This window comes from Adelges cooleyi, unplaced genomic scaffold, assembly GCF_023614345.1.
Source record: "Adelges cooleyi isolate 19-005CV unplaced genomic scaffold, UGA_ACOO_1.1 ACOO_flye_CR_arks_rails_tigmint_CR_PRNA_9, whole genome shotgun sequence".
Classification (NCBI taxonomy): Eukaryota; Metazoa; Arthropoda; class Insecta; order Hemiptera; family Adelgidae; genus Adelges; species Adelges cooleyi.
This window is the reverse complement of record NW_026096579.1, coordinates 17,097,666-17,122,981: the sequence shown is the minus strand read 5'-3', so window position 1 is coordinate 17,122,981 and position 25,316 is coordinate 17,097,666. Positions and strand designations below refer to the sequence as shown.

At 29.6% G+C, this 25,316-nt stretch overlaps 4 protein-coding genes across 8 annotated transcripts; 2 read left to right on the top strand and 2 right to left on the bottom strand.

Moving 5' to 3' along the window:
• The first annotated feature begins 98 nt into the window (after positions 1-98).
• On the top strand, positions 99-1,225 carry LOC126846208 (60S ribosomal protein L10a). Its single transcript, XM_050585460.1, has 4 exons — positions 99-239; positions 330-589; positions 670-918; positions 1,002-1,225. The coding sequence occupies exons 2-4, from the start codon at positions 356-358 to the stop codon at positions 1,170-1,172; spliced, it is 654 nt and encodes a 217-aa protein (XP_050441417.1). The 5' UTR covers positions 99-239; positions 330-355; the 3' UTR covers positions 1,173-1,225.
• Positions 1,226-2,220: 995 nt separating this feature from the next.
• On the bottom strand, positions 2,221-4,374 carry LOC126846590 (protein SGT1 homolog). Of its 3 annotated transcripts, none has more exons than XM_050586197.1 (2): positions 4,193-4,374; positions 2,221-3,101 (listed from the first exon to the last, which is right to left on the bottom strand). In XM_050586197.1, the coding sequence occupies exon 2, from the start codon at positions 3,096-3,098 to the stop codon at positions 2,535-2,537; it is 564 nt and encodes a 187-aa protein (XP_050442154.1). In that variant the 5' UTR covers positions 3,099-3,101; positions 4,193-4,374; the 3' UTR covers positions 2,221-2,534. The 3 variants fall into 3 exon arrangements, with proteins under 3 accessions (XP_050442154.1, XP_050442156.1, XP_050442155.1); XM_050586199.1 differs by lacking the exon at positions 4,193-4,374 and adding an exon at positions 3,893-3,913; XM_050586198.1 differs by lacking the exon at positions 4,193-4,374 and adding an exon at positions 3,652-3,751.
• Positions 4,375-5,717: 1,343 nt separating this feature from the next.
• LOC126846121 (pre-mRNA-processing factor 39-like) lies at positions 5,718-9,570 on the top strand. Of its 3 annotated transcripts, none has more exons than XM_050585294.1 (2): positions 5,718-5,837; positions 6,843-9,570. In XM_050585294.1, exon 2 carries the CDS (start codon positions 6,856-6,858, stop codon positions 9,379-9,381), a length of 2,526 nt encoding a protein of 841 aa, XP_050441251.1. In that variant the 5' UTR covers positions 5,718-5,837; positions 6,843-6,855; the 3' UTR covers positions 9,382-9,570. The 3 variants fall into 3 exon arrangements, with proteins under 3 accessions (XP_050441251.1, XP_050441249.1, XP_050441250.1); XM_050585292.1 differs by lacking the exon at positions 5,718-5,837 and adding an exon at positions 6,317-6,575; XM_050585293.1 differs by lacking the exon at positions 5,718-5,837 and adding an exon at positions 6,677-6,781.
• On the bottom strand, positions 9,491-17,582 carry LOC126846122 (juvenile hormone esterase-like). Its single transcript, XM_050585295.1, has 11 exons — positions 17,352-17,582; positions 12,782-12,922; positions 12,543-12,683; positions 12,331-12,478; positions 11,981-12,166; positions 11,709-11,908; positions 11,335-11,497; positions 10,779-10,942; positions 10,316-10,481; positions 9,899-10,031; positions 9,491-9,830 (listed from the first exon to the last, which is right to left on the bottom strand). The coding sequence occupies exons 1-11, from the start codon at positions 17,439-17,441 to the stop codon at positions 9,656-9,658; spliced, it is 1,707 nt and encodes a 568-aa protein (XP_050441252.1). The 5' UTR covers positions 17,442-17,582; the 3' UTR covers positions 9,491-9,655.
• Positions 17,583-25,316: the final 7,734 nt, after the last annotated feature.

Below are 25,316 nucleotides of genomic sequence, written 5' to 3'. Positions count from 1 at the left end.
TTTAAATTGTTATCTTAGAGAGATAAGAGATAATATTTATTAGATTTGGCTCGTTTGCCTTACCACGGTAAGTTGTTGTATAAATGGACCAGTTACCAGACGACTGGTAAGTGGCCGTGCAACACGGCTACCATAATGTACTACATATTATATACAAATTACAGTTCATAACCTACAAATTCTTTCACTCTGCAGCATAAGCAAAGCGATCGGATTCATTTTTACACTCGTGTCTTTTGGTAAGTACTAAGTAAAGTTTTTGAAAATTGTTGATTATTTTTCCCTTTGCACTGTACTAATCTACTGGTGTGTCTGCTTTTGCATTTAAGTGTTTGTCCGCCGTCAACACACAGCCATGTCTTCGAAAGTGTCTAAGGATACTCTGTACGAGTGCGTCAACGAGGTCTTGAGTCATGCTAAGTCCCACAAAAAGAATTTTCTCCAGACGGTCGAACTACAAATCGGTTTGAAGAACTACGACCCGCAAAAGGACAAACGTTTCTCAGGCACGATTAAGCTAAAACACATCCCGAGGCCCAAGATGAAGGTTTGCATTCTTGGTGATCAACAGCATTGTGACGAAGCCGAGGTGGGTACAATCAAATGAATATCACTTGTAAGCGCACAAGTAGAGTTTCAATAGTAATTTATTTACGAAAATCGCTGCAGGTAAACAAGGTACCGTTTATGGACGTTGAAGCGCTTAAAAAGCTCAACAAGAACAAGAAGTTGGTTAAGAAATTGGCCAAGAGGTACGACGCATTTTTGGCTAGTGATGCTCTCATCAAACAGATCCCTCGTTTGTTGGGACCTGGTTTAAACAAGGCGGGTAAATTCCCTGGTTTATTGTCTCATCAAGAGTCCATGAACATGAAAATTGACGAGGTGAAAGCCACCATCAAATTCCAAATGAAGAAGGTCAGTTGGCATCTATAACTGTCGTCGACTATTGGATCAGATAGATATGTTTAATCTAACACTTTCATTTTTATTTTCAATAGGTATTGTGTTTATGTGTTGCTGTTGGACACGTCGATATGAAATCTGAAGAATTAGCTCAGAACATCCATCTTTCAATTAACTTTTTAGTTTCATTGTTGAAAAAGCATTGGCAAAATGTCAGGTCGCTGCATATTAAGTCAACCATGGGTCCACCTCAACGTTTGTACTAATATGTATTGAAATGTTTGATATTTTGAATAAAGACCACATTGTTATCAATGTATATTAGCGTTTAATTCATTTCTAAATGTATATCAAAAAACAAACAATCTGTATATTAAATAAACAATTTTGAGCATACATGTATAACTAAACGAGATGGTAATCATGATTTTTTTTATTTTAATTAAATATTGATATTTGGTTGTTAGATAACCAAACTTTTATGATGACATGTGCTAAAACGGTGAAATTACCAAGTTTTAAATATATGAGAGAATTATTCTTGACTTATTTTACCATATTTTGTTAAAAAAAACTTGTTTGTTTCAATAAAAGTAAGTGTCTGTTATAGAGTTTGATACTGTCGTATAAGTATTATAAAGTCTAATCTTAAATATTAATTTATTATGCTCAACGGGGATATACATTTAATATCGGATATCTAATAAGTAATATTTATATTAGTATTAATTCATAAAAAAATGCTATTAATTAATTACAAAATGCACCTTATAAAACAGTTAAACCCTAGGAAAATAAAATTAACCTTATTATATTAAGTACACCTCTTGCTATAATGGATATTTTTGTAACAGTTTTTGGAATTTAGATCAGAAAGTCAGACTGATGATAAATATATTTATATGCTTTTAATTACCTAGTGCACTATGTTTTTATTGTAAAGTATTGTACCTGACTACAAGATTGTTCATACTAGTAAATTTAAAATTTGTTTGCAAAAAAACAATTTTGCTTTGAATTGGTTTTTAAATCAATTTGTCAGATTATGATTTAACACCATTCCAGTCATCAACATGACAGCTTTAGATTTTAACAACAAGTATTTATAATCAATGTTTTGTTGCGCACATTAAGATTAATGCCTAAAAATGCAGCACCCTATTTACACAAACACAAGCATGAATAACTTGTTTTTGTGTCCATGCAAGCCCTTCTCTCATAATACAAGGAATAGATAATTTGTAGAACTTCAAAAACTTCAATTATATCGTATTGCTATTGATATAATAAAGAAATAATGAAAGAAAAATTGAATATTTTAGTATCGTTGCGTTATATTTCGTTTAAAAATTTAATAATAGTTTTTTTATTTGTAGTAATTCATAAAAAAAATTAACAAAAGTGAAATTAATTTAGCTGACATGTAAATTATAAATAATTTAAGAAAAGTTTATGACAGTTATAAAACAAAATGTAATGATAATCATGTATTTGCTAAACATGAAAAGGATACAAGGTATTGTCTACAATTTAATTTGGAGCTATGTACAATATAAAAGTCATGGCAGACGAATGATATATTTTTACAATGAAATTATTAAATACATGACAAACATTTATGGCATTTGTTATTCATCCCATTTTTTCCATTCCATGCCTTCCGGAGGTTTAATATCGACTTTATCTTTGGCCACGTCTTTCCAGTTTGTACTGAGAACTGTGCCGCCGGATTCTAAAAACGACTTGTTCATAGCTTTGCGCACTTCATCACTGCCTTCAGAATAAATTTTTCTAAACAAACTATTAACATCGTTTTCATCATCGTCTTTTGTCATTTCACTGACTAGTTTGTCCCAATTGCGTTTTTCAATGCTTACACTGGGTGTGGGCTTGACGCATTCCAATGTGTCCCATCTTCCCGATTCAGCTTTAGCAAGGACTACTTCCAATTTTGATGACAAAACTTTATAATTACAACGATCTGGTACAATATTTTTAAAAAGCTTTAAGCACAACGTGTACAGTTGACCGGTAGCAAATTTTGCTTCAACGGTTATACTGTCTGGTTCAAATCGTATAGAGCAATCTTCTTTCGATGAATGTTTACCCAGTATAGTAATATATACATGAGTTTCTGATTGATACCAGTCTTTTTTAATTGCAGTTTCTGTTTGATCAGTTTTACAGGCCATAATCTGGAAAAAAAAACAAAAATTAATAATACAATTATGCAAAAAGTAATGGTTCAATTTCAAAGTTTGGCTAGTAAAAATTTATCAAAACTATCATTCAAATAAGAGAATAGTTGTAGTCGCACATACAAAAAGTGGCTAGTGAAAGGATAGTTAATTGATTTTATTACAATGAGAACTGCTTATACAAAATTACTCTCAGAAATTTATCGGTAAATTTTCTTGTCATATGTTTATTAAAAAGTAAGATAAGCAAATTAAAATTAATAATTTATAAATAAAAACAGACTAATCACAAATATGCTTATACAAATAACCAAAAATTAAACAATCCAAAAAATAAAATTAAAATACAAAATATACTTAATTGTAAATAGTAATTAATTAAAATATAGTTTGGATCTTATTTTAAAAATTAATTGCTATTTTTTCTATAATAATTTTGTTAACTCATAATGTTGATTCATTATATTATTATGCTTTGAATTAAAAATATAATAAGATTTAAAAAAAAAGTCTATTGACGATTGTATTATTTACATAACAAAAGTACCTAATAATATGACCAGCTGGTGTACAACGAGCCTTTGACTAAATCTGAGGAAATTGCTATGTATTATTAAAAAGTTTGTTAGACTACTAATCAAATACACATAATCTTTATAAACATTAGATTACTTGAATTGATAAATAAAAAATTACCATTGAAAGCTATCTATTAATGAATATTTACAGGTAAATCGAATAAATTATTTGATTGCGGATGGAGGGGGTAATCGTGGTACTTTTGTTACCTGTATTTTTCGACAAAACTTCTCCTTACATCATATATAATATTTAATAATTAATACTATGAATAAAATCAGTCTAGTTGTTTAGAAACGTCAGTATTGTATTATATTATGTAATTGTATGCCCTAACAATTTACATAATATAATATGTCAAATAGGTTTACAAAAAAAAAAGTAGGTTCCTTTATTAATAATCAAAATATTATAAATAAGTGTTATTTCAAGATTTTTATCGATTCATTTAAAAAATATATATATAATAGGTCCACTACATAAATAAATTATAATTTAAAAGTAAATACCGTTTTTACAAATTGAGTGGCGATTAAATTATGAAGGATGCCTGAAGTTTTATGACGAATTAAAAATTTAAAACTTGTTTTAAGACTTATACGAAAATATGTTTTAGTATAAGTAGGTACATAACAAAAATGACAATTTTTCTTGTACTGAATGTTCTAGAATTATTTTATAAAGATACAGATTACAGATTACAGTAGCAATGACTATGGTTGGAAACAAACAAACAATATAATGATAACAATTTATTTATGACTATTGATAACGGACAAATGGGGCGTAGACAAGTGTCCAGGTACAGCAAGCCACCCTAAAAGACATTAGGTCTATGAATATGATACATTTTTTTTCTCTCGACAAATTAGGAATTAGAAATTTAAATAATAAAATATACTATATACCTATGTCGTGGCAAAATCGATCATGAAATATATATAGTGCTTGTAAAACAAAATTTCAAATTGATCGGATATTATTAAATAACATTAAATTGTGTAGTATTTTTCGACATATGAAAAAAACGTTAATTTTTTTACTGTTATCCCAATTTTAGTCCAATTTAGGAAAGTTATCCATTTTAGGAATTTTTAGCGTAGAAATCTAAGTTGTATAATTTTACTTTTTTTTTTGTATTAAACTAAATATTTTCAATTCAATTTTCTTTGTTCCGCAACAAACACAGTCTAACATTTAAAAAAATGAACTCGTAAACAAAACCCTAAAAATACGGATCCACTAAATGTCAGAACTTGATTTTTCAATATTTATGTGTTTTTATTTATTTTTTTAATTGTTGTGTCTGTACCCACGATTTCTTTGTGTAGCAACTCTATAGATCAGAAATCGTACCTGTGAGGTACTTATTGGTCCAATAGTGTAAAAAATTCACCCCTTCCCTACAACACTATAAAAATGTATTTATTTTTCAACTTAAAATTTTGGCGCTCCATAACTTTTTTAAAAATAATCGAATCAGTACCAAATTTGTCTGGAATATTTTGTAGTAATACCGATAAACGTTGAAAAACATATAAAATATCATACGTATACCTTTTTCCCTAGAAGAGGTAGAAACTTATTCTTTAATTTTTTAATTTCTTAGCCCTTAGGTGTATTTTTAGGATTTAAGGTCTAAACATTTGACTGAAGCTAGATCCAGAGTGGGGCAATAACATAAACATTTTTCTCAAAAATATGTAATCATATTTTTTTTAAATTACACTTTGACCGTAGTCAGTTTCTAGGTTGCTGTGCGTGTGTGAATTAACAGTCTACGGGTCCAACAGATATTTTCATTATAACATGTTATTTACGATAAATGGGTAATTACGGCAACAAATTGCTATAGACAGGTGATCAATCCTTATCGTATCTATCCTTATATTAAAAATACAATTTTAATCACATTAATGACAAAGATTTATTCATTCTACTATTCGATCGATTATAACATATATTATAGTCAGTTAACCAAACCTCGGTTGTATTATTTCTAGTTTATATTAACAATATTACTTGTTATATTATAGTTATTGTTATGGCGAAAACACCGAAAAGAATTGCCGTTCGATAGGCAGTGCACTTTATTTCGTTTATTTTTTGTGAAGAGCTTTTGGAAATATGTGCTGACGAATTATACAGCAACCGGTAAATATGTTTTATAAATAAATAAAAATAATTATATTAAATACAAATTCAATTATTTTGATATTGGTACAAAACGTAATGTAGTATAATATTTACATATTAATATTATAATTTAGTATATATTAATATAATTTAGGAGCGTTAGGTATCATAGGCTATACCAACAATAACCGTTGCTTACTACGTGAAAATATAAAGGTACGTCTTCAATTTATCTTATCAACCTTCACGAAATGGCCGTTCCTATCTTCCCGTTAATAATAATAGTTTTGCCCCATTTCCTCCCCCTCCCTAAAAGGTCGCGGCCATTTTTCATTATCACAAGCTACTGGCATACCTATTTATTTTGCTATGGTTTATTAACCACGTTGCGAAACGTTTCGCAACAAAATGTTGCAACCGGTGCGTTTCCAGCTTTACGATAACATAAACAATCGCAACGCGTAAAGTAATTTAATAGATAAGAATATAAGATAATAATATAATATAATTTAAGGTTCAACTTACGAATAAACTTTCAGTAAGAACTACCGGTTGTGTATTAAAGGCCGAACTTTAAATTATACTGCGTGTGTCTTAAATAATGAAATTAATGTATTAACCATGTAATTATATCTCAATAAAAGTTCAATTAGTGTATTTCCATTGGTAAACTTACTAATCGTCAGTAGTGTCATCTGTGTAGTTGTAATATTTTATTAAAATAACAACCATTTTTTTTTTTTATAGGTTTTTCAGGTAAATATATTTAATTACGACTTCATTGATGAATCAAGTTATATCACATTGCTATAACTATGTCGAATACCTAAGATATATGTGTATCTGATATGTTATGACTAACTTTGTTATTTTATTATAATAGTGAATTGATTTCGCTTTCAGTACAAATTAACGTTTTATTAAATAAATACAATTTGTAAAATAAAGCTATTAGCTATTAGGTAATATTTATATGTTTGTATTAAATATATAAAAAGTAATGAATTTTAAATTATTTTTTAGAAATTTTGGTATTATGGCTGACCAAGACGACGCATCATGTGATAAATCTAAAGAAAACGATAATGTTCCAGAACTTGATGACACAGAGCTACCTAAAGTTATAAGTACTCCACCGACAATGTCAATAAAAATAACAAGCAACAAACTACAAAAGTCAAATGAGAAATACGACGAAAATAATGATGATTCCGATGAATGTCAAATTATTTTACCGAACACTGATATAATTGACATAAGTGATGATAATGCAGAAAAAGACGATTCAGCTGAAATCAAAGAAGTATCATCTTCAGAGGAAGTTACAAAAAAGCAGTCAACTGAAGTAGTTAAAAATAATAAACAACAACTCGAAACTGAAATGGTATCGGAAGATGAAATGCAAGTTGACACTATGCCCAAAAGTACTGAAGTATCGATTAATAACAAACAACCCGACACCGAAGAAGTATCTGAAGACGACTTACCGTCGGCTACATTATCTGATCAAACTGAAAAATTATCCGACGATGAATTGCCTAACGTAAAAGGTATAAAAGGCAGTAAGAGACCAAAAACATTAGATGAATCCGAGAAACAAAGCAAAATTGATATTGAAATGCAATCACAATCGGCCAAGAAGTTGAAAACTGAAGAACCGAAACCTATTACTGAACTTGACAAGTTTTGGGCGGCTGTAAAGGCCGATCCTTCTGATTTTGTTGGATGGACTTATTTATTGCAGTACGTGGACCAAGATAATAACGTTGATCATGCCAGAGAAGCTTATGGAAAGTTTCTCGCGCTTTATCCATACTGTTATGGATATTGGAGAAAATTTGCCGATTTTGAAAAGAGGAACAATAACAAAGAAGAATGTGAAAAAGTTTTTGAACGTGGACTTACTGCTATACCATTGAGTGTTGATTTATGGATTCATTACATGACCTATTTAAAGACAAACCACGCCGATGATATCGACCATATTCGTAGTAAATTCGAGAAAGGCTTGCAAATTTGCGGACTTGAGTACAGATCGGACCGTTTATGGGACCATTACATTAAATGGGAAATAGATCAGGGCATGGTGCAAAACGCGTTTAACATTTACGATCGTCTTCTTGGTACTCAGACGTTAGGATACTTGCAGCATTTTGAGAATTTCAAAGAGTTTGTTAATAAAAATTCTCCAGATAAGTTGTTGAGTGCCAAAGAATTTCTGGAGTTTCGGCAACAAATATCGGAAGGATTGAGAATCAGTAGTGATGGCGAATTATTAAACGACGATTCCGCTCCGCCTGGAGAAGAAGAGCATATATTTTCATCCGATGTGACTGAAAAAGAAGAATTATTATTAAAAGAAAAGATCATCGACTCCAGGTTGAGGGTTCACAAAGAAACAGCGCAAGAAATAACAAAACGACAAACCTTTGAGGAAGGTATTAAAAGACCATATTTTCATGTGAAACCATTGGAGAAATGTCAAATTGACAATTGGAAAAATTACATAGAATTTGAAAAAGCTGCCGGAGACCATCAACGAATAGTAGTTATTTACGAAAGGTGTCTTATAGCGTGCGCTTTGTATGAAGATTTTTGGTTGAGTTATTTGGATTATTTGGAATCGGCCAATACCGATGTGAGTGATTTAATGGACGATTTATATAAAAGGGCGTGTTTAGTCCATCACCGTAAATCAACTAAATTGCATTTGAAATGGGCTGCTTATGAAGAGACCATGAATAACATGGACAAAGCTGCCGAAATCCTTGAAAATCTTGATAAGGCCGTGCCACATATGCTACAAATCATCTATAGGCGCATTAATTTGGAAAAAAGAAGAGGACTATTCGACAAAGTATCCGACCTTTATTCACATTATATAAACACTTCTCACACCAAGTTTTTGACGTCCAACATTGCAATAAAATACGCACGATTCTTGTGGAAGTCTGTGAGTAAAATTGACAAGGCTATCGAAGTAATTTCAGACATCATAAATAAAGACAAAGATAATATGCAAGAGAACGCTAGACTGTTGTTGCAACTCGTCGAACTGAAAATGAGCGTAAAACCTTTGGACGAGAAATCCGTCATACAAACCTTCGACGACATATTGTCCATGAGCAGCGTTAACTTGGAACAAAAAATTCTGTTTTCTCAACGCAAGTTGGAATTCATTGAAGATTATACGGATGACCTCGTATCGTTGCGCAAAGCCCTGCAGGAGTTCAAGTGTTATTCAGAGTTGTTGGCCAAAGAAAAGAAAAAGGCGATAGCTGCGGCTGAAGAAGAAAAATCTAGAATTGAAAAAGAACTGAAGAATAAACAAGCTCAAGAACTGGCCGTGACACCGAGCACTCAAATCACAGCACCCAATTATCAGTCCTACAACTCAACTTACTACCCACAACAACAGTACTCGTCCGGATATAACCAACCTTATCAACAATACACGTCCACTGGCCAAGACTATACGTACCAGTACCAAAATTGGAGTTATCCTGCTCAGACGAATTACAATCAATCGTGGGGCTCGTATAACTACGGAAGTGGATATTAAAGGTGCATATAATATTATTTACTTGTTCTTAAAAGAAATCATTCACGTAAAATTAAATATAGACAACAGTTGTTTTTTATTACTATTATTACTTATAAATAAAAATTATAGACAGTGTCGATAAGTTACAACAAAATGTATTAAATATTTAGCACAACATACATATATTTTAAGAATATTATAAGTATAGTAGTTATAAAAATAAAATGTATAATTATAATTAACTATAATATTGTAAAAACATTTATATATAATATACATTAACAACAAAACATCACAGCTTTTGATTTAATTTTACTAATTCGGCTAAATCATCCCAAAATTGTACTTTGGCTCCGTTCACTTGGCCATCAACCATATGAGTATCATCACCGTCGATTGATAAGTATTTAGGATTTTCCAAACTTGTACGGTCCCATTTGACTTTAAGATCTGACGAATTCGGGTTTCTAAAAGTAAAATTGTTTTTATTTTTACAGCTGTTATTGTGTTATGAAAAAAACATCTATAAACGAACCCAGTTTTTGCAAAATTAGTCCACAGTTTACACATTGTCCTGCACATACTCAATTCTTTGGAATTTGGTTTAGGTGTGAATGCAAACAATTTACCAAAGAATAAGTAACTTAATTCATCTGCGTGACATGCTCCTGTAAATTTAAAGTGTTAATTAATATTACTTATTAGACATTGATCGTTTCTTCTCAATAATGAGCAAATCATTTTTCCAAGAAAACATTTTGTAATTTACTTCATAAAAATGAAGGATTTATTACAATACTCATTTTTTTTACATAATAAAAAGTGTAAAATAAAATCAACAAACCAGAAAAAAAGAAACGATTGAAAAAGTTAATTAAATGTTCTTTTATGTAAAATTAAACAACACATAAGTTGTTATAGTTAAAATTACAAAATGTACATGTCGTCGTACCTTTCAACTTGAGAAATTTTGGTCTTGTAGCAAAAAGAAGTCTTTTACATACATTAATTTCTCCGTCAAATTTAAATTCATAATTGTAAACTGGCGTATTGCCTTTTACGAGTAAGTAGTTGAATGCTTTGTGGAAATCTTTAGTGAAAAATACATCGCTGAATAGCTATAAAAAAAAAAAACAATAAATTGATATCATACACTAAAAAAAACGTAACATTTAAAAGTCTATTTAACGTTTGCTTATAACTTGATACTTTTTTAAAACTTTAAAAACAAAATGTATAGAATAAGATTACTTGTACTAATCTTGACTTAAAAAGTCCAAATCATTTTTACTTCGGTTTACATTCAAATTACATTAGGTATACAATATTTTAGGTATGTATTATAATATTTTGGAAGATTTTAGAATTGCAATGACAAATAACAGTATAAATTGAATGATAATATTATGTTTTACCGCGCAAATATTTTCCAATTTCTCAATGTCGGTTTTGGAATCGTAATCATTAAAGTAAAACGATTGAATCCTATTTTTGACTTCATCGCATTTGATTTCGCTTTCGAGCAATTTGCTTATTTCTTCGACTTTATTAAAATTCATTAATTTTCCAAATCTATGCTCTGAAAAAATAAAAAAAATTCATGACAGTTTATATGAACGTGACAACGAAAAAAATATACTATAACACAATAACATAAAATATACGTCTTGTATCTTGGATTTTTTTATATTGTATTAATTTGCAGTAACGTAAAAAATCATATTATGTAAACGTTGATGAAAAGATTGATTTATTTTGATGATATTTGTGCAAGCATTACATTTGTTTTAAATTGTCGTTTCAAATCAAATGGTATTGTGTAGTAAAAATTTTACTTATCACATTATACACATTTTTTTTTATAAGTGATATAAATGTGTCAAATTTTTTAATTAATTACGCAAATAACACGCCATTCATTATCGGAGCCTTACAGTATTTCATGCAAAATTAATTAAGAAAATCATTTGCCTCCAAACACTATCATTCCTTCTATATTGTTGACTCCAGATATTAAAGGAATCGAAGTGGCCGTTTTTGACAGCTCTTCTGGATGGGCCGGTAAGAATCTCTCACCGACTAGATCGCTTTCAATAGTCGGAACAAATTGGTAAACCAAAACTTCTCTTTGGCCCTATGAAAAAAAAAGAAATTATTTAATTTTCAAACAGCCAATAAAAAAAATAATATACCTACTAAATAATTTATAACTTTATATTAACAAATATTATTACTATAGTTTGTTTCTTATAGATTATTAAACTAATTTTATTGAAGTTGAAAGTGTTATCTCATAAATACACACAGTTATTTTTCTATACTTATAATTACACGTAAATACATACTTCGAATTTAGATTTGATCGTAGTAGCTTTTACCAAGTCTTGTACAGGAACTTTTCTTAAATACTGCACTATTTTGTGAGGGTCGTCCGACGGACAACCCAAATCCGCCGCTATTTTGAGCGCAGCGTTTTTGTGTTTCGAATTAAATGCCCAAGGATTAAAAGCACATCCACTTTGCATAATAGCTCTTTGGTACACACCTGACAAAACGATTCCGAATAAATATGATGATAGTTTCTAGCGGCCGTAAGTCATAAAAAAAAAATAAATACCTTTTGATAACGGAGAGAGTATATGGTAATGGACTGACGCTGATCCAGCGCTCTCTCCAAAAATTGTTATGTTATTGGCGTCGCCTCCAAAGGCCGATATGTTTTCTTTTACCCACTTGAACGCAAACAATTGGTCCTTTAAACCCACGTTTCCGGGGCAATCGTCGATATCCAGGTTTAGAAATCCTTTTATGTCCATAACAAATATTAACAGAATACAAAATTAAATTATAAAATAGTATAAAGATGAAATCATACCCAGATCATAAAATCAAACATATAAAAATATGTTAACTAAATATTTATGTATCGGTGAATAAAAGGTTTTTAAAGTTCTCATAGTCTTTTACCTAGAACATTAAGGCGATAGTTAAATGTGACCAAGATTACATTTTCTTCGATTAAATAGTCCGGAGAATAGAAGTCTGACGATCCCGAACCAAAGTTAAACGCGCCTCCGTGCACAAACATCATTACAGGTTTCTTTTCATTTAATTCCTATAAAAAAAATGACAATATTAAAATTCGTTAATTCGATAACATGGTTTTAAATTTTACGTACTTGTGGCACAAAAATGTTCAAGTATAAACAATCTTCGCTTCCTACAATTTTTTTCGTTATCATTATATCGTGTTGTACGCATTTGCTTTTTTCTGAAAAAGCCTTGTAAACTCCAGTCCATCCAGGGTGTTTGACTGGTGGCTGCAATAAATAGTTATAATATATTAAAATGGAAAATTATTGGTAAATAATTGGTTTCACCTGGGTACAAATTACAAGCGACATATACTGTTAATTACCTTAAATCGTAGTTCATCGATGGGCGGCTCAGCATAGGGTATCCCTAGAAAACTGACAAATGGTTTGTTCGACAGGCGAGTCTTATAGTATTGACCTTGTAGAACTCCTTGTTCGATATTAATGATCATTTTTCTTCTTGGCTGAACAAAAAAAAAAAAAATGTAAATATTAAATATCACAGAACTGTTAAAACTCTAAAGTTAACAAAAAAATTTGAGACAACATTACAAATAAATGGATAATGAAAAACCAATTTTTAAACCGCTGTAAAAATATTTCAAGCGTTTATCAAACCAAAAAGGTTTTCCTATCGTACAATTTTACTCATCTCTTATTTTGTTAAATAGCCATACTTAGTTTCTACAATAGTATAATGTAGTTAATAATATGTTACATATAGAACAAAACAAATTTGTTTACCGCGACTGTGCACGATTTTTGTCAGTTACTACTGAACTACTATTTTATTCCTGTTTTTTTTCTAATACATAGTGTTTCACAAGGTTTAAGACTCAGGTGTATAATTTATGGGTTCTTTTTTGCAGTTATACATATTAACCGCCGGGCAAAGCCAGGCTACCAGGTAGCCACGGTTATATTATTAATTGAATTACAGTGGAATTTATATTATAAAAGATGTTTTAAAGGTATGCGAAAAGTCTAGGTCATTTCTCGTTGATTTGTATTTTTGTAATGCAAAATGCAATTTTCGTTATTGTTATCACATATCATAATAATATGAGATATGTTAGAGTAGGTTAAATCAGAAAGGACCCTTAAATATGTAAACCATATAATTTTCCGCCATCTCTTCATTTATCCTAATATTAAATCTATACACAATTACTAATGTACAGGAACAACACATTGAACTGAATACAGTGAAAATTCAGTGAAATAATCATAGATCTTACTAAGTAGTAAGTAGTATAAGGTCTACGGAATTTTAATATTGGTTCTCATTATCATTTCAAACGATTCATTTGCAAGATTACATGCATACATAAACGATATTATCGATAATTATCACTGTCATAAGCCCTAAAACTATACACAAAAAGGAAAATAAAGAAAAAGTTTTAACTTGATCTGAGCGAAGGGTTGTTATTTTTTTTTGGTCTGCCAACGTATAATCATAATGATAATATTTGTCTACAGGATATTTCTTTACTACTTTTAAACAAATTCGACTGTTTTTTTAAAAAAACGTTATAGCTGGCCGTAATTTTGGGGTTGTTTTTTGTCGATTTTTTAAATAAGAAGGGGTGAACTTTTTGGGTCTAATGAAGTGTTTGTAGGTATGATTTATGATTTATGGAGTTGATACACGAAGAAATCGGTTTAGCAGTTTAGAAGACATCAGACACAAAAAAATAAAAACACATTATTGTAAAAACAATACCTTCTCAGCTACGTTTCGAAGCTAAAAAATAATGTAAAATATGAATTCTTCCACAGTTCCCAATCACAGTATTTATATAAAACAAGATTTTAATAATTTTAGTACATGTAATACAATAACTAAATATTATTAATTTCGAGAAAAAAAATATTATATATTTAGGACCTCGTTTTAGTCCTGTTTAAAATTGTATGGTCAATACTTGGACTGGAATAATAAGGTTATTAATTATGTTTTTTTTGTAAGTATAGATTATATTTTTTCTAATCATGTCATCTAATCTAATTCAAATGGTTATTTAATGTATAACCGGTATAGCAGGATAATCTTAGTTTTTTTAGAATCTTTTTCACGTGGCATCTTGTACGTCGAAAACGGCCAAATAAAATTAAACAGTCAATTAAATTTATTATTAGTTTGTTCGTTACATTATTTGAGGGTCGGTTCACAAAATACATTAAATTAAATCTTTTCTGTGGTAAACTGTAGTAAGGAAAAAATCGAACTAATCGTCGCGTTTTGAAGATTTTTTTATATAATATCATTATTTGATCATAATCATTATCGTGTAATTATCATCATTATTATTTGATATGTAATAACAGCCCAGATCGTCGAATATTACAATTATAGGTATACATTTGTTTTGTTACACAAGTGTGTATAATTCGACAACGTATACAATTTCTGTGTATCGTCGTCAAAGTCAACGTGGTGTGGAATGTCTAAAACTACAAGGTAATGCATATTATAATATTTGTAAATTACTCAGACATTGTATGGGAAAGACAAACGCGAGTTAGATAATGCGAATAATCGACACAAACAAAAATATCCATTAATCAATAGCAAATTGTTCAGCGTTATTGTACTGTTCGTAGAAGAATCTTTAGAAGCAGTGTCAGTGCCTTTGACGCTAACCATTAGGTTAGGACGACCAATTATATATGTTGTTGTCCCTTAGCAATTGTAGGCTGTATAATAATCTCTTTGTCACCGTTGTTGTTGGAATTCGATAAAATAAATGAACAGATAAAAAAACGTGCGGTGAAGAAATTAAAATGAACCAACACATTAATTTTTTTGAGTTTTCACATTTATACTTAAAGTACAGTTAATATATACCAGCGTACAAGGTCTGTGACTCGATTACATCTGGTGTATCTGATTACATCATCGACCTCGTTGTATAGACAACAGTCGATAAGTTCATCAGACAAGTCTACACAATTTCACCCTTTTCAAATTTGAGAGGCGCCCCCTCATTATTTGCCGCGAAGGATTTATTGCGAAACTTTGTTTTCACGATAGAATTAATAAGTATGTATTAGATGATGATTATCGAATAACCGTAGAAAAATAACAGCACGGTATGTGCCATATTAGTGAGAAGCAAAACGAGTTATTTTTTTTTATTATATAATAAACAAATAGAAAAAAAAATAATGGGTCAAAATCTGCTACTGGTTATGGATTTGCATACTATGATTTATAAACGTTTCCATGCTGTCTATGTAGATGTAATAATTAGCACAGCATAAGTCGTTTGTCCGCAGTTTCACGTCGAAACATTGTGACCATAGATTATATATTATTATGATTTGCTATGTAAAAAAAGTTAATCATTTAATTTTTTTTTTAATTTCAGTTGGTCGCTACTATCTATAGAGAATCTTGGCATAGAAAGCGGTCGACATCAACTCGATGCGGATCGATAATGATCTATAAGAGACGAGTCGGTCTGTCGGTTTCAAAGTCATCGTGGTTAATAACAATACCGCCAAAATATTTTTATCCGAAATCTCTCGTGTAGATGATAATATTATTATTATTATTATTATTATATAGATGATGCCGTTTCAAGGTCTGCATAGATGTGTGTAGAGGTCGTGATATTACTGACCAGATACTCGCAATATAATTTACATCATGTAAAAATTACATTTCAAGGACCCTATTAATCTAGACCGTCCGGTTTGTTTGTTGTTGTTTTTTTTTCAACTTTTATAATTGATCATTTTTGATTATCTTATGCGTTTCGGTATCCTTCGATTTAATTAGTAACTAATTTTGATTTAAAAACACAGAAAACATGAGAAATGTCAGTACTAACAGTAAAACACGGCGTCTACTCTCTCTAATAGTAGGTAGTTAGTAAGTAGTTTTTTTTTTTTTGTTAACTTTTATAAACAAAAAATTTGACTAAATATTTTTAAGAAAGTTGTTTATGTTATAGCCCCACTATAGATATACCTTCGGTTTAATTTTTAGACCTTAAACCCTAGATCTACACCTTGGAAATTGAAATAAACAAAAAGTTTCCACCCCTCTTAGAGGAAAAGGTATATGATATTTTTTTATGTTTGTCAACGCTTAAAAAAGTTATGACTCGCCGGAATTTTAAATTGTAAAATATGTAAATTTTTAAGAAGTTTTTCTGGATTTCGAAAGGGAGAGGGTGATCTTTTAAAATTTTAGGCCCAACAAAGTACATTTTGGGTACGATTTCTGATCAATAGAGTTGCTATACGAAGCAATAGAATCAGCGGTTGCATTGTTAAAAAAACAGAGTAACTTTGTGAAAATATTATCAAAAAAAATGTTTGTCAATTGAGTTTTAATAAAAAACACATCGTTGTAAAATACCTTCCGAGCTCCCATAAATAAATCGCCACTCTCGTTTAACAGGGTTATCACCACGTGCGGCGATGACACAATACGTTTGCTTTCAATACAAATCAATTAAATATCGATTAGTGTGCAGTGGTTTACTTGAAACGGCGAGGAAGGTCTGATAACAATTACAAGGATTGAGCAGCAGCTGTGTTCACACGTCGTTTGCCAATCACAACGCGGTCAGTATCGATAAAACAAAATTACAACCTTACAAAGATTAGCAGCGTTATGGGCAATTTTTTTTTTTACGATCGTTTAACCAAGTCTTATGTGGACCGTGTTCGATGTTAGCAAATTATGTGTTGAATATTCAAATTGCCGCTCGGTTACGACCGTGTTAAAACGTTACCGTGCATTAGCGAAACTAATATAGTGTCGATAGCAGCAATATATTATATTTTTTTTATAGCGTTGTATACCTACGGCCGTATAATTAGGTGTGTATTGTATATTTTGTACGCGATTGATGACTGGTGCAATGCCGGACTTACCACGAGCCTCGATAGGAATCCCATAAATCTATTGTAAATGATGGCCACGGCCAGCCTCCACAGGGCCAATTTCTTCGTGAAACTCGACATGTTATGGCTCGTTTTGTCCGGTTGTCGTTTTTTATGAATGAATTTTCGTTTAGTTTACTTTGAATTATTATTGCCGAACAGAGCAAACACACGACCGCACTGAACAGCCGAGAGCCGATGCACTCGTTCCGCGATACCGCAGACCGTGTGTACAGCGGACAGAGCCACGCGCGTCGCCTCCTTACCCCTACCACACGGGTCTGCCGCAGAGCCATAACCGCGGTCGCTCCTGAAATCCTGCCGATTCCGGCGGTAGTTGTTAAACCTGAAACGTTAGGCTGTATGTAGTCACTCTACCGCGTCGCCGCTACGTTGTTGCACGTTACGTGCGCAGGTATTCAATACAGGGTGTGATCTATCTGATGTGAGACACTCATATTCTAGGGAAATACGAATATGTTGAAAATAATATCCATCCCACCGATACCTTGTAGTAGGCAGAGTTGGGAATTATTTAGTTAATTTATTTTAAAAATAATTTTTCGAATACAAGTTGATTATTTGTAAAACCACGAATAACCATACGAATAATGATTAAATTAACTATTATACGTGATTAATTTCATTTACTCGTGACTAATTTAACTAATATCAATGATTAAATATTTCAATCATGACTATTTTAACTATTATTCGCGTTAATATTTTCAATCATGATTAAAATTTTAAATATTTTCAATCATTGTTATTCGTAATTAATAATTTGTTTTTTACGTAATACATAATAATATTAAATTGAAAAAAAATGTACTTCTTAAATATCTAAAAACTTTATTCGTGTGTACCTATAAAGAAGTTAATTTTTTAATCATGACTAATTTAACTATTGGTCATGATTAATTCTTTTAATCATGATTGATTCGACTTGAGCTCATGATTAACTTTTTCAATCATGACTAATTTAACTATTATTCGCATTAAAATTTACAATCACGATTAATTTAACTATTATTCGCGTTAAAATTTTCAATCATGATTAATTTAACTATTGCCCATGATTAAATATTTCAATCATGACTAATTTAATCGTACTTCAAAGTTGAAATTTGTATTCATGACTAATTTTATTTGTTGTTGTATGATTAAATTAATCATGATTAAAAAGTTAACTTTATGCGATGACTAAAATGTTTAGTCATCGAGTTAACTTTTAACTTAAATAAAAAATGCTCATCTCTGCTTGTAGGTACATAATATTTGACTACATTTTCTAATACTTAAAAAATGTATGTTTATATGCAGACAACAGGTTTTCAAAAATTACTGACATGACATTATAATTACATAAATTAATTCATAAATCGATAAATATTCCATCGATACTTTTTAATAAAAATAATAAAATATATTAGTTAGTTGCATTTTATTTAATAAAAATGAAAAAATATAATATTTATAGTATAAACAAAATAATATAAAAAATATTAAATTAATATTGCAGATAATGCAATAAAACCACTATCAGTGCAACAGAACCTAACTGTTAGAATACGTATGAGTAAAAAATAAATACTTGGAACTACATCATTAAACTAAGTTAAGATAAGTTATCTGCTATTTTATTAGTCTCCAACACTCATACTTTATCTAAACAAGTTAATAAAAGAGATTTTATAGCATATGACACTACTGTGCGATACACAAATAAAGAATTTAGTAAGAAATTTGTAGATTACCTAGGTCTAATTTTTTACAACTCGTTACCATTGGATTTAAAAAAAAAGTATAGTTAAATGTAAAGCGTTCAAAAATAATATCATGTATAATAGATAAAGTAAGATGTATAATATGAACAAATAAAATAAAATAAATAAAAAAATTAGGGGAATATGGGCGAATGACGGTCAGTGGGCAACAATGGTATATCTCTTTAAATATTATAGCTAAAATTTACACCTGCACAAAATTTGATTAATGCATATTAGTAATAATTGTATTCGTATAAGAATTACAAAGCCATTTTTAAAATTAGTTTTACCCAAAGCAACAGAAAATGTGTTTTTATTATTATTTATAATATGTATTATATTCTTTTTCCTCCCACAATAACTGTCCATTCTATAATATTCCAATATTTTCCACATACTATCCTACAAATAGACCCACTGCAACCGTCTTTCTCTTATATTCGTGTAATATTATATATACTGACTAGTAGATTTTCCTTTATTAGTGACTATAAATATGTCAAAACTATGATTATATGTGAATTTTACTATGGTAATGTAACCACCGTCGACCATTATTCTTTTTTGTGTATGTAGCTTTCTTGTATTTTTCTTCTTTCTCTATAACTTCTTCTTCTAATCCATTTACCATTTATCGTGTCACGTATCTTTGAATTAATTTTGTATATTATCTATTTTGTGTATGTATCTTTTTTGAATGAATGTAATTTATATTATGTGTTGAAAAAAAATATAACTGTTATTGGAAAAAAAAACGGGACCGGGTACAATAACTAGACTACATAATAATGATAATAATATTTCTTTTTATTTACGGAGGTAAAACTACATTTTGCATAATATAAAATATAATAAGTAACATAGATATGATAGTATATGCGGTTTTACAGATTTATATATCATACATTAATGTTTTAATTACAATTTGGCAAGTATTAATAAAAACCGTTGGCGCATGAAGTCTAAAACTTTTTCGTCAGTTTTTTTGCAATATTGTCTGATGATTGACTCAAACTTTTTACCACTTATGGTGCCTAAAACAAAACACAAATGATTAATTATATACATATTATATTGTTGGAGTATAAACGCAGTAGTTGTAGGGTTTCCCGAAGAAATGGAAAAAGAAACAAAATTATAAAAAAAAAATACTACCTAAGTATAGTGTTTTAAAATATTTCTTGTAAGATATTTCATCATTTTGTGAAATATTGAAATTTTTTAATTATTTGGTTCTACTGTCTAACATATATAGGCATCCCACCAATTTATTAAAGAGATTAACTAGATAACAGTATTATCATTTTCAACGTACCATCACTACGACGCATTAAAGCGATTTAACTTTTACGTTCAATTGTATGTACAACGTGTTTTTTTCTTATAATCAATCTACTGGTAGGAATTTTTAATTTTTTCCATATTAAATGTGCTATTTATACTAAAACAAACAATAATGTCTATAATATTATCTAAAAAAATTTTCATAGGCGTAATAATGGCCTAACCTAATCTATGTAATAACGCAATCTAATTAACATTCCCAATCGACATACAAGTAGGGTAATTATCTTATTTTTACATTAAATTATTTCAACTATTTTGAACATTATGGTCGTTTTTTCGACTTTTCTATGAATTTTTCCCTAATTTTTTGTTTTTTCTTAGAGTTTTTATGGATATCCCAATTTGAAATTTATACATTTTATGTAAAACCTCCTCCTTATTATATGCTTTAGTGTGAACCCTGAGATATTGAATATTGAACTAATTTTATGAACAACTTTAGCGATTTTAGCTTATCGTTTATTTTAAAAGACCTAAATAATAAAAAATTGGTAGGCAACATACAATAATTTCAGTGTATTAAATCTACTTAAAACTACCGGTGTATAAAACTGGTTGACAGCTTTGAAAACAAAATTTTATTATGTACACTTTAAAAATGTTTTATTTTAATTATGTGTTGATGACGATTATTATTATTAAATATATCAATAGCAGAATCGGTAATATTAAATTTAATTCTATAGTAATATTAAAAAAGAGGAAATTTCTGAATAACAATTATGAGTATAATTAGTTCTGACAAAAGTGGTGGAGCTAGTACAACAAGAAACATTTTATTTATCTTCAATAACTGTGTTTACTGTTTAAAATTCAATTTGAATTTAAAAGTCATTAACATAAGCTGCTGTTAACGCAGGTGTTAAACGAAACAGCCATGGCGAAACAAATAATATGGTAAGTACATTCGTCAATTTTGTATTATTATTTACCCACAAATATTGAGATTCTGTTTCGTTTTCTCGTGAAAAGCAAAAATATATTTTTTGTTAATCTAAGATTACTTTTGGTTAGTTGGCAAGATCGGCATAACTAGAGTGTCTTGCTTAAAAATCCATCTTAGCGCTGTCTGTTTAGGTACCTAATAAAAAAATGACACGAAGACAATTCCTGTGTGTTTTTATGTTCTGTGTGTGCACTCTATTTTTAGAATCGGCAAACACAAATTCACTTAAGGACCAGATAAACTCCTTACTGTCGCACAAGGGGTGGTCCGCTCTGGAACCAATGGACATTCGAGAAAACGGATTGTATTATGACGTGCAGCGCTTATTCAAAAGGCCTATCAACAAGATAAAAAGAAAAGATTTAAAAAAAAAAATTCGGCGTGTACATAAGCTATTAAGTTGTGAGTACGCTTTTTGGTTCACGACATTTTGTAACTACGAAACAAGTTTTGGCCAACAGTGCAAAAGATTTAAGAACCCTCATGTGTTATTTAATTGCATGGACGATTATCTGAAAAATATCAAAGAGAGCGACCACATATTTGGTTCGACAATGATTGCTTCGCTATCATATTTTTACAAGCTTCTCCCAGACATCGCATTCAACCGACAGGTCACGGAAATCATTGAGTATTTTAGAAGTTACTACTACTATAAAAAAGAATTTGACGAATCTAAATTCTTCTATGAAAACGGTGATGGAGTCAATTTATTTAAAATGGTGGTATACATTCAAGAAATCCAAGATGTTATATCAAGTGTCGTAAGATTACTGCGCATGTTTTTCATAAGTAATTGCAGGTTTACGGCAGACTATAGAAAGCTAGCTAACGTTTTCTTTAACAAGCCAGGTGCAAGAAATCATTCTTATTACCAGACGAAGCATCCCATAGCATCTATAAACGAAATAAACGCTAAACTCGATATATTGACGAGAAATTTTTTGAGGTTAAATTACGATCTCGGGTTCATATTAAAATATGATCCTACAAATTTTCGAAGTTTAAATCCTGTGTTTACATTAGACCAGTTGTTGCCGGGTAAAACTTTATCAGTAGTAAATAAAAATGCACGTGTAAACCAGTTAAATGAGCTTCTAGAAAAAACCGAATGGCTGTCAACGGATGATCATGGCAACAATTTGAGTATCGTAGAGTCAGAAGAACGATACAGTTTCAATAAGTTTTTCGAAAGCGGTCCTAAACGTCAACCGGTGACTTTAAAAAACTTTGACATTAAATTTCGACAAGTACATCAGGCCTTAAGCTGCAAGTACGCTGGAACGTTAAAGGATTATGTCGATGTCACCAGAGGTTTAGGACTTCAGTGCCGAAAAATTTTAAATCCTGATTTGTCGTATAATTGTCTTTTCACCGTCATGCAATCTATCAAGAAGAGTGACGCTATGTTAATGACCATGAAATGTTTTTTTTGGTATTTATATCAGATGGGTCCACAAACGCTATACAATACGGACATTGCCACTATTGTAGATTACATTAAATCATACTCTGATAACATAACATTCTTCAGTTCAGCATTCGACAACGATTCACCGAATATAAATTCTGATTTAGTCACAAATGAGTTGTTGTCGATTGAAAATATCCTGTCCTTCGTCGAAAATTATTTGCGCTTATTCTTAAAGAGATTTTGCTGGTTGTTGGATGTTCATGAACGATCTACGGGTATGTCTACTACTACTTATAGCGTTCAAAATCTTTTAGAACCAACGAACTCTGCTACGGACTGTATAAAATATTTAGAAGAGAAACTCGAAGTACAAATGAATAACTTTAAAACCCATCACGAGAAATTTGGATTCGATTATGATGCTGTATTATCTGCTTTGGTTGTCAAAAATATAAAAAGAGTTGTTTTAGGAAAAGACGTAGTACACATATAATGTTTTAATGATTAAATAACGACTGTAACAGTAGAAACAATTTTGAAAAACTATTATAACTGAAAATAGATCCAAATTTAATCACATATAGCCACAGTATTTTAGTTTTTGGTTTTATCCATCAGGTAGAGTTTGTATAAACATATTTGTCTTCTACTTTTAAAGTTTGTTTTAATTTACTATTAAATTGTTATTGACATTGTTTATTATTAATGTAATTCGTGAAATAAAATAGTTTTTAGTTTTATCTGAACGCAGTTTGTTAATGAATTACACAGTTTGTGATAACTTTGCAATGGATTTAATATTATAATTTAATTTTAACGATATAATTAATAATATTTATTATTATAAAATCAAATAAATATACTATATAAAATACAAACAATACTATAATGCATTTTTATGTTAATAATATAATGACATACATGAGCGTTAGATTAACAATATTAAGGCTTCTACGAATTCAGCATTAAACATTTTAAACATCGAAAACATGTTTGAAACTTGATAAAATATAGTAAATGAGTGTAATGTCAAAACTAAAGTGGGAAATAGAGTATTTTTAAAAAAATTTTATTTAAATATAAATGTACTTCACTGGAATAGGGATTCTGCATTGTAGAATAGTTGGAATTGTATAAGCTTTTTTTTAACATGAATATGTTTTATAAATGGAAGTCAGTACAAAATAGTTAAAAATACTGTTTTAAATATTATGATCTTATGACTAGAAAAAAGTTAAATAATGTTTTGAAACCTAGGTGGAATGTTATGGATGTTAGTGTTAGGAAATCACGCAAAACAATTTTGAATATAAAAAAAAAAGAGGAAAAAAGATTTAAGTTACATAAAACAAGTATATATTATACGTAGTTTTTTTTTGTTTCAGTATAATTCAAATTTATAATAATATTTGTCCAACCGAGCATTGCAATAGTCTTTGAGAGAAAAATTATATTACCCATTCAAATTTGTTAATATATTACATTTTACTTAATGTATGATATAAGTCACGACTTGAATTAAAAACTTTTTCAAATCTTTTTTTATAAAACTTACATATTTTATCACGTTCGTTTGTTTAATAGTATTAATTCACATATATTCAATATGACACTTTGTGAAGGTAAAACGTTTAATGTGGACTAGTATTGTTGAATGGAGAATGTGTGATTGATCCTCAATAATATCATGTTATGATCATTTATCGATACAAAACTAAAATATATTAATCGTTAGAAATAAAAATTCAGTTTTGACATTTAATTATGTGTTGAACATAAGAACAATGTAGGTATACATAATCGTTTAGTTAAGTTAAAACTATTTTTTGACGTACTAATAATTACAATGTTTAATAAGTTTAATGTTTTCGATAGGTAATAATGCATTATTATCATTGTCTAACTATACTATAATATGTACATTATGTTCAATACAATTGTTTGGAGATACACTCTTACATTAAAACTGTACAGTGCAAGTATTACAAATTTCAATTTTTTTTTTAAAGTTACATACACATAAATACATTACATACATTTAAATTATAGATTTTCTAGGCGTAAGGTATTTGTGTTATATTTTGTTTATTATTTATCTATTTTTCTAAAAATACATTATATAAAACATTTATCTATATTTATATATATATAATTTAAAAAAAAGTATTTTACAATTTATTTTTTATTTCTAAACAGTTTAAAATAATAATAATTATAATACTATATTAGGTATGGACGTTTGAAATCACGTTATAATTTATCTAAGGGAATGAAAAAGTTCGATACTTGGTTATTTTTTTTCGTTTGTTCAAAAGGTACAAACAAAGTTCTTGTTGGGTTTAATCCAAGCAGTTAACAGTAGGTAATAAGGAAAAAAAAGTATTTTTTACTTATAAAAAAAATAATGCTAACAAGATTTAATGTTACAAAATCATTTTTTTTCCAACTACTTTCGCGCCTTTACTATAATTTTATTTAGT

What these genes read in the sequence shown, in the direction of transcription:
- LOC126846208 (XM_050585460.1), top strand. Translation starts at nt 356, where the DNA reads ATGTCTTCGAAAGTGTCTAAGGATACTCTGTACGAGTGCGTCAACGAG. An exon ending in AGCATTGTGACGAAGCCGAG is followed by an intron (nt 590 to 669) that starts GTGGGTACAATC and finishes AAATCGCTGCAG; the next exon opens with GTAAACAAGGTACCGTTTAT. An exon ending in TCAAATTCCAAATGAAGAAG is followed by an intron (nt 919 to 1,001) that starts GTCAGTTGGCAT and finishes TATTTTCAATAG; the next exon opens with GTATTGTGTTTATGTGTTGC.
- LOC126846121 (XM_050585294.1), top strand. Translation starts at nt 6,856, where the DNA reads ATGGCTGACCAAGACGACGCATCATGTGATAAATCTAAAGAAAACGAT.
- LOC126846590 (XM_050586197.1), bottom strand. Translation starts at nt 3,098, where the DNA reads ATGGCCTGTAAAACTGATCAAACAGAAACTGCAATTAAAAAAGACTGG.
- LOC126846122 (XM_050585295.1), bottom strand. Translation starts at nt 17,441, where the DNA reads ATGTCGAGTTTCACGAAGAAATTGGCCCTGTGGAGGCTGGCCGTGGCC. An exon ending in CTATCGCCTTAATGTTCTAG is followed by an intron (nt 12,167 to 12,330) that starts GTAAAAGACTAT and finishes TGGACATAAAAG; the next exon opens with GATTTCTAAACCTGGATATC. An exon ending in ACTCTCTCCGTTATCAAAAG is followed by an intron (nt 11,909 to 11,980) that starts GTATTTATTTTT and finishes TCGTTTTGTCAG; the next exon opens with GTGTGTACCAAAGAGCTATT.